Source organism: Marmota flaviventris, chromosome X, assembly GCF_047511675.1.
Source record: "Marmota flaviventris isolate mMarFla1 chromosome X, mMarFla1.hap1, whole genome shotgun sequence".
In the NCBI taxonomy this organism is placed as follows: domain Eukaryota; kingdom Metazoa; phylum Chordata; class Mammalia; order Rodentia; family Sciuridae; genus Marmota; species Marmota flaviventris.
In genome coordinates, this window is record NC_092518.1 from 13,896,304 (window position 1) to 13,913,393 (window position 17,090).

Below are 17,090 nucleotides of genomic sequence, written 5' to 3' on the forward strand. Positions count from 1 at the left end.
AAAATTTTTCAAAAAAAAGATTGACCTAACAAGGCTTGCTTTTTTAGTCTTTGTTAGGGTGGGTCTAGGGTAGCACTATATCTATGGCTGACTTTTCTGGGTTCTCAATTGGATGCCTGGGGTGTTCAGCATTCCTCATTTTTCTACTCTGTTTGGCCAGAACTCCAGCATCCCCCATCACCGATGAACTCTGGGATATCCACTCAGCTTATAGCTACTCAGATACTTCTGAAACTCTTTTTTGGCATAACTCATTCCCCTCTACAGTTTCCTGCCTGCAAACTCAAGCCACCCCAGCAGCCTGAATTAAAATTTGTTTCCTCTATCCCATAAATCTGCTGCTCTTTGTTTGGGCTCCACTGCCCCTACAATTTGCAAAGTTCCCCCCAGGCAAAAAGCCAGAGTTGATGTGAAACTCATTTTTATGCTTCCCCTCTCTCCAGCATTACATTTCGGTACTATATATTGTCCAGTGCTAGAAACAGATGCTTCCTATACTTTGTTGAAAGTTGTCTCTGGCAGGAGAGTTAAGGCTAAAACTCATTACTCTACCACAGCTTCAACCAGAAATCATATACTCCTTTGAAGATTGTTTCTTTAATTAGAGTGAATTTATTTTATTTTAGATAAGAGAACTTTAAGCTCTATCTTTTTTTGTTTTAATATTTTTTTAGTTGTTGATAGACCTTTATTTTATTTATTTATTTTTATGTGGTGCTGAGGATTGAACCCAGTGCCTCACACATGCTAGGCAAGCACTCTACCACTGAGTCACAATCCTAGCCCTAAGCTCTATCTTTAAAAGTCTAAGCTATTTCAAGGTCTAATAGCCCCCCCACCCCCCAAAAAAAGAAAGAAAGAGAAATGATGTCTGAAATAAAGGTACACAACTTAAAAAAAAAAAAACAACCCTTGTATGTACCTTTAAGTTGTGGGTGAACCTCTATTTTTACTTATTTATTTTTATGTGGTGCTAAGGATCCAATGCAGTGCCTTACACACGCTAGGCAAGCACTGTACCACTGAGCCACAACCCTAGCACCAAGGGTTTTTAATTATTATGGAGTTTCTTTTGTTAGCATATGTACTTCTCTCTAATAAGAAAATTAAAGCATTTCCTAACATAAAGTAGAGCCATTGTTAAGTATCTTTATATGGGAAGATAAATACATGCTACCCAATCTTTTTCAGAAAATGGCACACATAAAATATTTTATTAATTCTTATAATTTTATTAATAATATTTCATTCTACTAGAGACCAAGAATATTTGGAGGTCATCATCCTTGATGGAATTCCAACCACCTAAGGCCCTTTCCATCTACTCTGGGACACTGAGGAAGTCACTTTTCTAACTCTATAACCTGCTGATAACACATAGGTTAAGAAATACTACAGGAGAAAAAAAAAACTTTTGAGTGCAGATGTCACTAAGAAATGAGAAAAAAAAGCTTAAACCAAACTTTAATCTTTATACAAAAAAATAGAACTATCATAGGCACTGAGAATCAGAGACCAGGAAATCAGGAAAGGTGGTGGGGAGTAGGGTGGAAGGTGGGGGGTGCACTCAATAGAGGACAACCAAGGACAGAAACCTCAAAGGCCTCTATGCTCACAGTCAGTTTCCCTCTTAGAAAAAGATGTTTCTGTCTGGAGCCTCTTCAGAGACTAGAATTCATGTTGGCCCAACTCTAGGGTCACCATTCATATTGGGTATCTCCTGGAGTTGTGGGGCATGGCTGTATAGTTTGTACATGACGAATATATATGAATTGCTTCTTGATTTTATTTGTGGTATACGTGATCTTAAGTCTTCTCAGAAAAAGGATATACTTTTAACTTTTTTTCTAATAGCAGAATGAAAGTCTTTCTGCTTCCATAAATCCACTTCAAAAGTCAGTAAGTAGTATTTCTTTTCCCTGTAGTAATGTGAAAAGGAAATACTTATATAGACAGGGGCCTTTCAGTGTCCTTGTAACCTGGCTTAAAGCACAAGAAACATTAACTGTATCTGAAGACATGTAAGTCATACACAGAATACAAATCATTAAGATGGCACTTTTACATTTTTTTTCTGCTCATTCAAACATAATCAAATATTTGAACTTATATTTCAAAATGTTTTCATAGAAACTCCCTATTTTCTCCTTGCTAGGTCTTTTACATTGAGATGACCACTCCATGCTAAAGCTTAAAAGCTATTTCTGATGGTGCCTTTGGCTTATCCATAGCACATGGCTAAATGTACAGTTTACTTCTCAAGGACATGCGTCCTGTAGCTGAGTTTTCATTTTCATTTTATGTTTAGGGAACTGTGTGGGCTCTGCATCCAAATACATACTTTTCTTCCATTAAAAGGAGAACAGGGATGACAGAACATCAATTTGCTTCATTGATAAAGATAGTGGCATTCATAGAGCATCTTTCATTATGTTTTCAGATATTTTTCCTTACCTCCTGTACCACCTCTAAGAGATATAAATAGGGCAGTGAAGAAGGGGGAGGAGGTGGTAATCTTCATTTCACAGATAAAGGCTAGGAACACATAAGAGGTGAAGGGCACAGTCATACTCATTTTGAAGGTCAAGCATAATGAGACAGGGCTGGGGTTGTAGCTCAGTGGTAGAATGTTTGCCTAGCACATGTGAGACACTGGGTTGGATCCTTAGCACCACATAAAATAAACAAAATAAAGGTACTGTGTGCATCTATAATTTAAAAAATATATTTTAAAAAAAGAATACCATAGACAGCTGCAGGAGCTATTAGTAAATTTCTACCTTCTACTTCCATTCTTCACCAGGATAAATCTATATTCTTTTAAGAAATTTCTCCATTAGGAAAACATTTCTTGGCCTAAAATTTTGTTTGGGGCCGTTTTATCTATACCTAGCCAATTTTGCTTCTAGGCCAGGGAAGTGAGTGAAAAATATACTTCTCAGGCCAAATCCAGGCCCTCAGGCTGCTCAGCTGAGGCCCAGTCAGACCAGTGGAGTATGGCTACATCTGTCCATGGCTCTGGGGAACAAGGGTCACAGGGGCAAGGAAAGTCTCCAATATAGAGGATCCATGGCCTTATATTATAAAAGATATTTTTGGAAAGTCTCAGAATAAAAACAAGGACCTTGAAATTCATGCAATTACTTATCAGGTGATTACTAATTAAATATTGGTGCTCAGATGGGCTTGTAGGAGAACAGGGTGGAAAACAACATTCTCTCAATAGTGTTTTTGCAGAGCAAAAGTTTTGAATTTTGTTCAAGTCCAAATTGACAGTTATTATTTATGGATTGTGTTTTTAGTATCATGTCTAACAACTCTTTTCTTCTTTGTTTTCATAAATAACTTTTCATGTTTTGTGTTTTCACATAGATCTATGGTATGGTATGTTGAGTTAACCTTTGCATAATGTGTTAGGTTTAGATTGGAGTTCACGTTTTGCCTATGTATGTCCAATTATACCAGTACCATTTCTTGAAAAGATCAGCTTTTTTTCTCTTAAATGATCTTTGCACATATATACATTTTTTTTGACTGGGAATTGAACCCAGGGGTGCTCTACCACTGAGCCACATCCCCAGCCCTTTTTACTTTTTATTTTGAGACAGGGTCTCACTAAATTGCCCAGGCTGACCTGGAACTTGTGATCCTCCTGCCTCAACCACCTGAATTACTGGGATTACAGGTGACCATGCCCAGCATGCCTTTGCCCTTTTGCTGAAAATTAATCAGCTGGATTTTTATGGTCTATTTCCAGATATTTTATTTCAGGGGTCAGCAAACTACAATCTATGGGCCAAAAGCTAAGAATAACTTTTGCATTTTTAAATGTTCTTTTTAAAAAGAGTCAAAAGAAGAATAATATTTCAATGAATAGGAAAATTTCATGATATTCAAATTTAAGCATCCAGGACTGCGACTGTGGCTCAGTGGTAGAGCACTTGCCTAGCATGTGTGAGGCACTGGGTTCAATCCTCAGAGCCAAATAAAAATAAATAAAGGTATTGTGTCCATCTGCAATTTAAAAATTAAGCATCCATAAATAAAGTTTCATTGAAATTCAACCATGTCCATTAATTTACCTCTATGGCCATTTTCCCTCTACAACAGTAGAGTAGTAATTCTGACCGAGACTGAATGGTCCACAAACCCTAAAATGCCTTCTGACCCTTTATAGAAGAAGTTTGCCAAGCCCAGGTTTAGGATATGAGGATCCTTATAAGCATCCATGCAGAACCTCAGGGCTCTCTCAATGCCACTATAAAAAAAATACTGAAAGGACAGAAGCTTTAAATAGAACCTCTGAAAGCCCTGAGGAAGGCAGAAAAGGAATGCATTTAATAGCCGGCTACCCTTTCCAACTAGGACTAAAATAAAAAGCCTTAAGTAAAGCTATTCTTAAAAGGATGAATCTTGCCGCACTATACAGTTAACTATGAAATGAAGAAATTTTAAGATAAATGGTTTTAATGGCTTTTTTTCTTGAATATCTCTGTGAGTCACAAACTAAGAAAAAAATGTTTGTAATGTAAAGAATGACAGATTAAGGACATGAATATGGGATATTTTTATAAAAATCAATTGGAAAATGATGCATTAATTTTTCAAATTTTGGTTCTTTCTAAAATGCAGAATTAGCAGAGATTAAATCATATTAGCAGAGACTGAAAAGGAGGAAAATATTCAGGTATGAGAATGGTTGGGAAACATATTCTCATATGCTCCTGTGGGGAGACTAAACTGGCACAGTCTTTCAGAACGTCATTTAAATGCCCTCAAAATGCAGTGATGCAGTAGCACATTTGGCAATTTTATCTTCAGGAAATAATAACAACTAACATTCATACAGCACTTTTTATGAGCCAGGTTTTCTAAGTGCTTTACCTACTGTCTTAGTCTGTTTTGTGATGCTATAATAGAATATCCAAGACTGAGTAATTTATAAAACACAGATTTGTTTCTTATAGTTCTGGAGGCTTCCAAGGTCAAGAGGCCTGTGTCTGCATCACTCCATGGTGGAAGGTGGAAAGGCAAGAAAGCATGCATAAGAGAAAGGGGAAAGGGGCCAAACTTACGCTTTCAGGATTGCCAGAACATACGCTGGCAATAATGAACCAATTCCCACGATAATAGTGGTAACCCATTTATGAGGGCAGAACCCTCTTGACCTAATTACCTCTTAAAGGTCCCATATCCCAACACTGTTGCACTGGAAATTAAGTTTCCCACATATGAACTTTGACGGACACATTCAATCCATAATACCTGCTTTAATTCATTTAATCTTTACAACACCAGGAGATAGGTGTTATTATTACCCCATTTCACAGATGTGGAAACTGAGGCACAGAATGATGGGCAACCTGACCAAGGTTACACAGTTCATAGACTATAACAGAAATAATTATGGGCATCAAGACTTATATGGGCAAGGTGATGATTGTGTGCAAAATGGCCTAAGATAGAGAAAAATGAAATAGGTTAAATATAAAAAAGATCATAGTATTCCCTCTATACATTAGGATACTAAGGACTTGTTAGTATGTTGCCAAAAATAATCATGATATATTTTGGACAATAAGGGTGAATAATATGATCTTATTTTTTATTTTAAACTGTAGTTATGTGCATGTATAGGAAAAGTCTGAAAGAATATCTGCTAAAATATTAAGGTATGAGAAGGTAGTAAGGTCATGGGTAATTTAGAATTTTCATTGTATTTATCTTTTTTTTTGTTTTAATTTTTATTCCAAGAGCAAGTATTTTAAAATTTTAATACATTACTGAAAAGCATATTCCATGCCACTTTTGATCTCAGAAAACATGTTTTAATAAAATATGTATGGGAATGTAAAGAGCTTTGAGATGCTTAATAAGACAGGGGCCATACAACTATAACAAATGACTTGTATCCTAAGAAAAGTTAAAATAAATAATGAAGAAGAATTTCAGGAAAAGTACTGACATTAATTTAAGGACAGTTCAATACACTAAGAAAAAATATTAAGTCACCAGGCATTTTTTTCTTCTTCTTATAATAACTTATCATAGCAGTAATAATGATTCAACTTTGATGATTCTAAAGCACTTTCAGCCACACATCTCAGTTAAACCTCACAACACTTGTCTTAGGATAATACAAATAGAAAGGTTGGAAATAGAAAACAAAAAAAGGGGAGTTTCTCCAATTCCTTAAGATACCTGCAGAATTTTCTGTGTGTTGTGGTGGTGGGGGAGGTATGCTTCAAGATGCTGTCGTCAGGATTACTGATGCCCTGCTACTTAAGCATAGCACTCTGGAGTAATAAGACAATTAAGACTGAATAAATATAGAACAGTTCCTTTAGATAGTGTCATGTAATTTGTGGAAACACATGAACCTAGGAATTTGCATCAAATGCAAACTCATCTGTCCATGATACAAAGGAAAATTCTGTAATAATGAGCATCAAAATTTTGGAATGGCACTGTTTTGACTATCTACTGTTAAAGTAAAAATAAATTTCTTCCCATCTCAGGCCCTATATTTATCATTTTCATCTAATTCAAAACTGTGTGTTTGTGAAAGTGAACAAGCTTGGTGAAGAAGAGTTCTAATCAAATGCACTCAGGATGTCATGTTTTTCTTACCTACCACAGTATCTTGGCTGCTTTTAAGAGGAAGACAAACCAGCAGCCAACTGTAATTCCTTGGGCTTCTAATCCCTTGAGGAGGAGCTATATTGTGACTTCTCTCTTGAATAAGGACATATGCAGTCTAACAAGACAGGCCATACTGCAGGAAACATTCTATGACATAAATGACTCATTTGCTGAACACTGACATTTTTCAAATGTGTACAAACTGAGATGATCCCAGACCTGTGCTTAACTTTTTCATTCACTCATAAAACATGTCCTTCTAATGGGTCTGTCAGCATGTCATCACATTCAGGGTGACACCTGCTAATTTACTCCTCACCCTTGAAACCACATTTAATCCTAGCATTTTAGCTCTGCTAAAAGCTTCAGCAGTTCAGAGAGAAGGGGTCAAGGACAGCAATCTAACTAGCCAATTGGCTTTCTTATACCAAGCTAAAGATCTTTCTTGAGATGCCCAAAGTCACTTCTCTTGGTGGAGGCAACCTTACTTCCTGGGGAGTGGGAAGCAATGAAGTCTGAAATATTTTTCCCTTAAATGTTTCAATGAATTGATGAGAAGGAGGCAGGAAGGGGAAAATAAACACGAGAACAAACAAACAAAAGTATAGTCATAGGACTTAGGAAGTAGCTCAGGACTCCTGCCTTTCTTTTTTGTCATAGTAACAGCAAGCAGAAACCTAAGTGATACCTGGGCCTTGAAGAAAAGAAGAAAGTAAAACACACTAGATATGGGAAGAAAATGGAAAACAGCCGTGGAAGAGGGGGGCTTCAGGCACAAAAAGAACTGCACTTAGTCCTGGGCTGGGCTTGTCATTTCCTTTTCATTGGGTATCATTTCATTTCTGGACAGGTGACCATGGAATCAGAAAGTCATGGATGATGTAGAAAGCATTATAAACGTGCAGAAACAGAGGCACTGGGACTGAATTAGACAAGATATATTCCATGCTTTTATAATTATGTCAAAATGGATTCTACTCTCACATATAACTAAAAAAAATAAAATAAAAAGGAGAAGAAGCATGACATTCAAAATGCAAGACTCAAACCAATGGATGGGGATAATGGCATGCTAATGTTGTTCTACAAGTAATAATGATAATGTCACTAATTTAGAAAGGAAACTCCACCAATAGTTGCCCTGGATAACCAGCAACAACAGGCAAGTCTCAAAGAGTGGATAAGAGTCACCTCCGGGAGTAACTGAGCCCCATCCACTACAAATATCCAATGGCCTCACAGGAAATATCCTGCCCATAGTTACCATCCTGCCCAGCTCTCAAGTCCCACAAGCACTCAAACAAGGAGTCAGGAGACCTCTGTCCTGGCTCTGCCATGGACTTGCTGGGAGTCCCTTGAGAGAGCTGCTTCCATGCTCTGGCTCTCTTATTGCTCCTTTGTGATATGGAGAGAATGCTCATGGTCCCATGTGACCCCCCAGCACTGCTATGAGGAAAAGGCAAGATGCTAAGCTCCTGAGATACTTGTGAAGAGAAAACGACAGCACCCAGAATCCTACACTGGGAAGATCTAGTTAGTATTCAGTTAAATGCTCTCAGCCATTATCTGGGAAAGGAGGGAGGAAAACATGTTGAGGTAGAGATGAAAGAAGCTGGGTGAGTTTTAGTATTCAGTTCTACTCTGCCCCCACAGCAGAGTAACTAACTCCAAATATTTGGAACTGGGAAAAGGCAAACCTCTCAGTTTGCAGTTTTTGTTTTCCCACTGCATTCTAAGCATCCAGCATAAACTCCTAGCACACCATAAACCCCTTTCAGCAAATCAGTGAATGAATGAATGAATGAATGAATGCACAAACATTGAGAGGGGAAGAAAACAGGGTACAAATTAAAATTGCTGCCAATAATCCCCAATATAGAATCCTTATGGTCCAAAGAAAGATGACTATTAGAGGTGTTGCTAACTATCTTTAGTAACTCTCTGGGTCCCACTCCTTCCTTAGGGTGTATCTATTGTTTCCCTTTCATGAACATTGGTGGTAGATTAAGTCATCTCAATCCCCTTCCTTCCATCTCCATCACTCCATGATTTTAGTCAATACTATAATCTTTCTAAGCATGGATCCTGATGTTATCAAACAGGTGTGTAACAAGGAAAACATAAGGGTAGTGCATACTTTTAAGGGTCAAAGACACAGCTAACCAGGGAAGATAATTTTAATAAGCAAGACCTAAAGATTTTTGTTTACAAAGGGGCCAATAGAATCCCTTCCTCCTGATTAGAAAGGACCATAAAGAAAAGGCCAATGCTCTGAGGCTGGGAGGCTATTGACTAAGAAAAGGTATACTGCCTCTCCACATCTGGGCTCATTCTGTCCCAAGTGGCAAGGGTCCCATTCAGTACAGCCTCTAAGAGCTGACACTCTTAGAGCTAAGCCTTGACCTGGCTCCCACCAAGCAGCCCTCAGTCTTCCTCCAGGGATCTTCTCTATTTTGAAACCAGACCCAGAGGCTTCTGAACTTTCCCAAACATCCTCTGAGCACAAATCAGGAAGGCAGGGATGGGGGCGGCAGGAACACAGACGCAGGAGCTATTTTTGAGTGACTGGAAATAAAAGCTAAACACAGGTGTGTTCTGCACAAGTGGAAATGTTCCCAAATCCACAAAAATTCTTTATAAATAAACTAAAAAAACAAATCATTCAGCTTGCCACATCTCATCTTAGTTTCCAGGGACACACACAAATAGTTTAGGTCTTTGCACATTATTTCAGGAACCATAGAGGGCTTATAGACTCCCACTAAAGGTGTCTGACTCATTTTCTAGAAAGCCACAAGAACTGACAATCTAGGGCTAAAAATGAGGGCAACTCCAGCTCTGTGACTCCTGCCACAGCATGGAAAAGCAGGGCAAAGGGAAACCCACCCCAACTGACTACAAAAGGCAGTATCAGCAGAATTCAAGGCCAATGGAGAATCTCATAGCAAATGCAATTGAATTTAGAGAACAGCAATTCAGGTCTTTTACCTCAAAACTCAAACATACAACACATACGCATATCAAAATGCACATTAAGCCGGGCACACTGGTGTATGACTGTAACACCAGTTACTTGGGAGGCTGAGGCAGGAGGATCACAAGTTGCAGGACCGCCTCAGAAATTTAGTGAGACCCTGTCTTAAAATAAAAAATAAAATGGTCTGGGGATGTAGCTCAGTGGCAGAGCACCCCTGAGTTGAATCCTGAGTAGCACAAAAATGCATATTAAACAAAGCAGGGTGAATATATTTATAATAGTATATAATCATCTAAATTAACTTCTGGGTGACTCCTGAATTTAGAGGAAGAGGTAAGTATTTTCTAGAATATCACCAGGGTTATAGGCTCAGACTCCATTTTTACAGCTTTCGGCAAGCTAAATATTTAGGGCATGTTTTCCTTTCAAATTCTTGCTAAAATCATACCCACTGTGAATTCTTAATTATTTTAAGTGGATTTCTTCTCTCTCTCTCTCCCTCTCTCTCCCTTTCTCTCTCTCTCTCTCTCTCTCTCTCTCTCTCTCTCTCTCTCTCTCTCCTCCCTCTACCATTTTTACCTACTTAATGTCATAGTACTCCAGCCCTAGCAGCTAAGCCCAGTCACAAGAGCCCTTGGTTCCCATCTCTGAAGTCCAAGAAATAGCAGTTGAAGTTGAATTAACAATTCTTAGTCTTATGGGTACCACTGGCAGAATCCTTCCTGCAAGAGGTGTTTTATACATAGTGTCTTAGTAATTCCCTACAGCAGCCCTGTGAGGTCAGCTTTGTGGCCCTTACACTATGGCTGAGGACACTGAGGCTCAGAGGGGTTAAGTTTCATGCCTCAAAACACACAGCCAGGAACTATGGAGCTGAGATTCAAATCCTGGTTTCTCTGAGCTGGTAGCCTACATTGTATCTTAACATGCTGTTTACGACAAACTAGAATGCTAGGTCAAGGATGGCAGGAATTTTATGGGAATAAAAATAAAACCTGCACCAGTACAGGGCAGCAAGAGACCTGATTTCCCAGAAGATCATATAAAAATAATAATAAAAACATAATGTTAGAGCACTAGGAATTTTTGTTAAATAAGCTCAAAATGGGCTCAAGTACATGAGTGAAGACTGGCTGTTATTAGCTTTCAAAGAGACAGTTCAGCGGGTAGGCAGAGGACAGCCCAGGAAGCAGGAACACACATGCTTTTTAGGATCAGATTTCTGAGGACACAAGAGCAGGATGGGGACACAGGAGGTTCCTGCAGAACAGTCACAAGGACCAAGGCCAGAAAGGGACTGTGGTAGAATGCCTGAGGAAAGGAGTGTCAGCAATCATTGTCTTGATTTTTCCAAAAAGGAAAGAGAAACTACCCAAGACTGGTTGGTGCATAGAGGTCATGTGAGCACAGCATTGTTACGGGATGACAAGAAGAAGGGGCTGGGGTGCTAGGGATGAGGCAGATAGAGCATGAATGGAGTTGGAAAAAGCATCCTTTACCATCCCAGGGCTTTCCTCTGGACCAGGCACAGAGAAGGAGGCTGGACCACTGCTTATTGGGCCCACAGGCCTGGGCTGTGTCTATATGCACAGGAAGGGGCAGGGATACAGGTAAACAGCTTGGGGGAGGGGGCAGTGTGGAACCAGGGGACCAAGTGTCAAAACAATACATGCACTCTAGGATCAGCGTATAAGCCAGGTTGAGGGACTAAGTGTACACGGGAGATGACAGCAGCACATTTTGCAAATGTAATATGAAACTCCTTCTGAATACATTAAATAAAATCAATGAAAGCAGAGAAATGGGATGCAACAACCCTCTGGATACTCTTGAAAGCAGCCTGCTACTCTGGCCTATTCATGTTTCCCTACTGGGTGACTTAGACTGATAGATGTTCCCCGCAAGGTCTTTGGAAAAATCAGATTCCTTTTATCAGACTGGATCTTTGTTTTTTAAATATTGATTTTTTTGTTGTAGTTGGACACAATAACTTTATTTTATTTATTTATATGTGGTGCTGAGTATCGAACTCAGGGCCTCGCATGTGCTACGCGAGTGCTCTACTGCTGAGCCACAACTCCAGCCCTCAGACTGGATCTTAAACTATGAGGTTAAGGACAAAATCATCAAGATGAATATGTTCTTGTTGGGTGTGGTGATGTATACCTGTAATCCCAGTGGCTCTGGAAGCTTAGGCATGAGGATCACAAGTTCAAATCCAGCATTAGCCACTTAGAGAGGCCCTAACCAACTTAGTGAGACCCTCTCTCTAAATAAACTACAAAAAAGGGCTAGGAATGTTGCTCAGTGGTTAAGTGCCCTAGGTTCAATCCTTGGTACAAGGATTGAACCTAGGGCACTTAAGATGAATATGTTCTTATCATGACATGGACTCAAATGGCAAGGAAGGACTGGGTTATGATGTGCTAAGATGGAAATCAACATGTTCAGGTAAGAGATTAACCATGGTGTTTGTTTTTCTTTTCTCAAACCTTATTAAATATTATGGACACATCAGGTTTACAATTAAAAAGAAGAATAAAAAAGAGAAGACTGGGTTGGGCGTGGTGGCACATGTCTGTAATCCCAGCAGTTTGGAAGGCTGAGATAGGAGGATTGTGAGTTCATAGCCAGCCTCAGCACTTAGTGAGGCCCTGTCTCTAAATAAAGTATAAAAAAGAGCTGGGATGTAGCTCAGTGGATAAGCGCCTCTGGGTTCAATCCCCGGTACCAAAAAAAGGGGGGGGGGCTATCCCCTCCTCTAAAAATAAAACCAAAAATAGGGCAATGAGCCCCACCTGCCTTCAAAAAATGGCATCTATTTAATTCTCTGGTTGCTTTATCATTATAGGGGGGAAACACTCTATCCCTTTCCCTGTATTACTAAAATCAATTATTGGTGCTAAATTATTAAAGCATTTGTATTATGCTTCATGCCTGTTTAACAACTTCCTTATCCTGTTTGTTTGGTTACAGGTCTGATTAAAAACAGGAATGCACAATGCATAAGAGAGCAGCCCAAAGGAGGCCAGCAGAAGGATGGGGGGGGGGGTGGTAAAAAAAAAAAAAAAGGAAGAACCGTTCCTGCTTCACTTGCAGAAAGGAACTAACAGCAAGGCAAGCATCTTCCCCTCCTCTCATTTCCTCCTGCCACATTCAACACCCACAGAACTATACTGAAATAACTTAAAGGGAGAATATTTCACAGGTAAAAAGATGGACGAGTTTTTAGGTAATCTGCAAAATGGAATAATTTTGCTATTCCAGATAGGTGTCTGCAAAGCTCCACTTTGATATTGAGTCCTTGAAAGGACCAGCTCTTCCTCTAAAATACATCTGGCCTTTGGCAAGCTACTTAACCTCTGGGATCCTCGATTCCCTCGCATTTTTGGACTAGGCTCTTCAAACACAATCTCCAAAGCTATTTCCTAGAAGTAGCTGACCTTAATCATAAAGGCAAATCCCACTGACCATCATAAAAACTCTGTACATCAGAGAAAAGACCAAAGAGTTCTAGGAATCACTTGAATAATATGACTCAACTAGCCACGTGGTGAGGAGTGCTACATGAATGCAGAAATGGTATGTGGTCAAGACCCGGCAAACCGCATGGCTTCACTCGGATTTTATAGCTCTCCTGGTGTTTACAGGGCTCTGGCTGTAATGATAATAAAATCATCCAACCTCCTTAGTCCAAACAAGACAAGCAAAATTCTCTCAGGCACTTTACCTGTCTTTGATCTGTAGAGCAAACATTCTTTAAGTGTTTTCTGCCTGTGAGGCATGACCAGTCTTTTTAAAGCCCCTCTTGGGTCCTTCATGACACAGAGCTTTGCAGCCCAGCTGCTGTAGAGGGCAAAACCTATAGCCAAGCAGGCTGCTTCCTGAGCTATCCCTTCTGGGACAGACTTTTTCTACAGGGCCGTGCAAATCTACAACTGGTCCTAAGGCAAACAGAAACCTATTCTATTCTCAAGTTCATTCATTCACCTAGACTTAACCTGATCAAAAGAAAAAATACAAATTCTTCCTCCCAAGTTAAGGATCATGAAAACTAGGAGCTTCAAAGGCTAAAGCAAAAATTGTATTATTCCATGGACACACCAAAACACTCCACAGTTTAGAAGGCAAGAGAGAACCTTCATTTACCTTATTGATGAGAGTTACTATATCTCCTTCTTTGATTGTCAATTCATCGTCATTCTGTGCCTCATATGGAAATATTACTTTGCAGTAATCTTTACCTGTAAGAAGAAAAGAAAACACAACCTTTAAGGTGTTTTATTTAATGAGCTGCCCCAGGAGAAGGCGCTCTCTGTCACATTAACATCAGAGAAAGGCACACTTAATAGGTAGGCTATTACAACTGCATAAAGCTAGCGCCACCCTAAGAAAATTCCCGAAGAGTGTTCATTGTAGGCTTATATATATTTATTCTCTGCATTCTTCCCCTCATAAATTGTGAACTGCCACTGGCTGCTTTGCAGGAAGAAAGCAAAAAGTCATTCTTGGTCTCAGGAAAACAGATGTGTACCATTTTATAAACTCTTTAGGTGCATGCATAAGCACACATCTACAGAGAGCAAAAGGCTTACATGTTGTCCTATTGCCTTCTTTCACACATTACAAAATCAGAAAAAGGATATTTATATATTATATGAAGCCAACATGGTACATAGAACAATGAAAAATCACATCATTATGGTATGTCTTAAGAGATAAATGTTGATATATTTGTATGTGTATGTGTGTCAACCACAACAGCCAATGAATGCTGACAGAATATTCTTTATGCATATGCATGTGGGAAGGGATGAACCTGTTCCAATACATCCCATGGTCTCTATGTGGGAACCTGCTTATTCACTGATGGGGCTGTTGATTAGCCAGGAAATACATAATCCTCAAAGAGGGAAAAATACTAAGGCCGCTCAAAATCAATTCAAGCATGTCCTGAATTATATGCTTTTGGAAATTTGTCTGACATCATATCACACCTGAAAGCACTGGATAAGACAATGAAAACACGTGTAGGGGATTTTAGAAGTGAAGACTTAGAAAACTCAGTTTTTATGACTTAGGACAAAAGGTAGAAAGAAAAATTCAAGAACTAGTATCTACTAGAACAGGCATTTATTATTCTCAACCAGAGTCAATAAGTCTAATGGCTTTGAATATCCTTAGATATTTCCCAAGGCTTGGGCCAGTTCCTGCAGACAGATAATAACCTAAAGCTATATACATAAGTATCAATTATACTGTCCCTTTTATACTTTATGTCACTGAAATGCAGTTCTTTATTTTGGTGAACATCTCATCCATCAAAGATAATGATACATAAAATAAACGCAATTTAAAATCCATAATACAGACACACTGTGGTCTATGGTTGAGATATGACAAAGAGGGAGAGGAAAAAGGAAGGGAAAGGAGAGACAGAGGGTGAGGAGAAGAGAAAGGAAAAGGGAAGGGAGAAGGAGAAGGGATCACTTAGTTCTTTGCAGATGTCTTTGTTTTCTGTGCAGTGGCTTAAAGATATCAGTCATATCCCCTATCCTCATGTTGAAAACCCTGGACTTACGATGGCTTTTGCTCATTAACCTGTATTGAGGGACACTAATTCTAAATCCCATCAAGACCATTTTCCTAAACCCACATAGTTACAAATGTTCCATCTCTTTTTGATTAGGAGTAGCAAAAGCTTCCCTTATCTAAATTGGTCAAATGTTCTTTTCCTATTGACTATGCTTGTGAAATATGACTACCTGACCCCAAAACTTAAAACAACACAAACACATACAGTATTACTAAAGAACTGCCCTGCAGGGTCCTTGCTTTAACAGTAATTCTTTGGATGGAAATCATGGGGACATTTCACAAAGAATTATCAGATGCCCATGGAGAACAAAGAAAGAAGGGACAGGTCATACTTTATTCCTTTCAGTCAAAAAAGTTTAAAGTATGATAGACTACTGTTGGTTGACTTCCCAGCAGCCATTAGCAGCCCACTTCCTGGTTCACAGAAGCCTAATTCGTTTAGGCATTATATTCTGGAATGGAGAAGCCTTCCACAGCTCTAGGGAAGAGTAAAATCTGTCCAGGCAAGTAATTTTAACCTCACTCGCCTTTCTTGGTGATTGATCTAGGGTTAGACATGTGATCTACTTACAGCCAATGAAATGTAAGAGATACTCTGCTTGGGGTGGGGCGATTAGATTTTGTTTCCTGTTTAAAAGAGAGAAAAAAAGACTTGGAAATAGCTGCCCCTGCCTTTTTTGCTTTAAACATTGTTTTATCTTTGTTGGAAGGCAGGGCAATGTTTGCTCTGTTGCAATCATGCTTCAATTGTGAGAAGAAAGCCAAGAAAATCACAGAGAATTTGACACTGAGCTCTGACACTGCTGAGATGTCTTTCAAATGCACCAGCTTCAGGGGACCTGTCTCTGGATCTCTTGTTAGAGGACTTAATAAACTGATTGTTGCTGGGTTGTGGCTCAACAGTAGAGTGCTCGCCTAGCACATGCCTAGCACATGTGAGGTGCTGGGTTCAATCCTCAGCACACATAAAAATAAATAAATAAAATAAAGATATTGTGTCCAACTACAACTAACAAAAATAAATAAACTGATTGTTTACCACAACTTTGGGGTTGGGTAGGTATTCACTATTCAAAGCAGAAGGCACCCTGACATGAAGAAACTCCATAGAAGAGGAGAGAAATTTCCAGTTCACACTTTCAAAATACTTGGCATTATATTATATATAAGGCTCTTCCTATGTTATCTCTGTTATTCTTTTTCCTATGTTTTGGTGCCTACGAGGATCGATAAATGACTGTGGAATTGACTGGTAGTAACAGTGGGAAAATACTGCCAAGAAAGTGTTAACATGCTTTTAAAATGTTTCACAGGGCCATTTTGCTTTATGCTTACAGTTTCCCTATAAGCTAAGAACGGTAGGTGTCTCCTGCTTTACTGAAAAACAGTTTTAATGAAGGACAATTTAAATGCCATAAAATGCATCCATTTTAACTACACAGTTTGGTGTGTTTTGAAATATTTATGCAGTTGTGTGACCATCACCATATTGTAGTTTGGAACACTTCTACCACACAGCTATGTTGCTTTGTGTGAGAGGCATTAGACAGAGAATTATCTAGAAAACTTCATCTTTAGATAAAAGGAAGAGATAGTAGTGCTAGTGGCTACTGTCTACTACCTACTACCACTCTCCATGAAGCAGGTTGCTGCTGCATGTCTTGCCCTTCTTTGCATCCCTAGAACCCCACAGAACTTTCATTTCTTGATTCTCAAATGATACCTATAAAGTAGTAGAACATTTGAGGGGCAGAAAGTAGAAGAAGAGGATTCTGGGCCAGGAATTAGGACACTCAGGACTGGGTTCCATCCCCATGGACCTTCTGTAGCACATGACCCATGGCAAGCATACATTGTCCTCAGGTATAAAATC

The 17,090-nt window shown here is 39.1% G+C and overlaps 1 protein-coding gene across 8 annotated transcripts in view; it reads right to left on the minus strand.

Moving 5' to 3' along the window:
- Sh3kbp1 (SH3 domain containing kinase binding protein 1) overlaps positions 1-17,090 on the minus strand; it is a 331,887-nt gene that overhangs the window by 82,994 nt on the left and 231,803 nt on the right. For all 8 annotated transcript variants that reach the window (XM_071606251.1, XM_071606250.1, XM_071606248.1 and 5 more), the window contains one exon: positions 13,769-13,863. In XM_071606251.1, the coding sequence (XP_071462352.1) occupies positions 13,769-13,863 (95 nt within the window). The remainder of the gene's footprint in view (positions 1-13,768; positions 13,864-17,090) is intronic.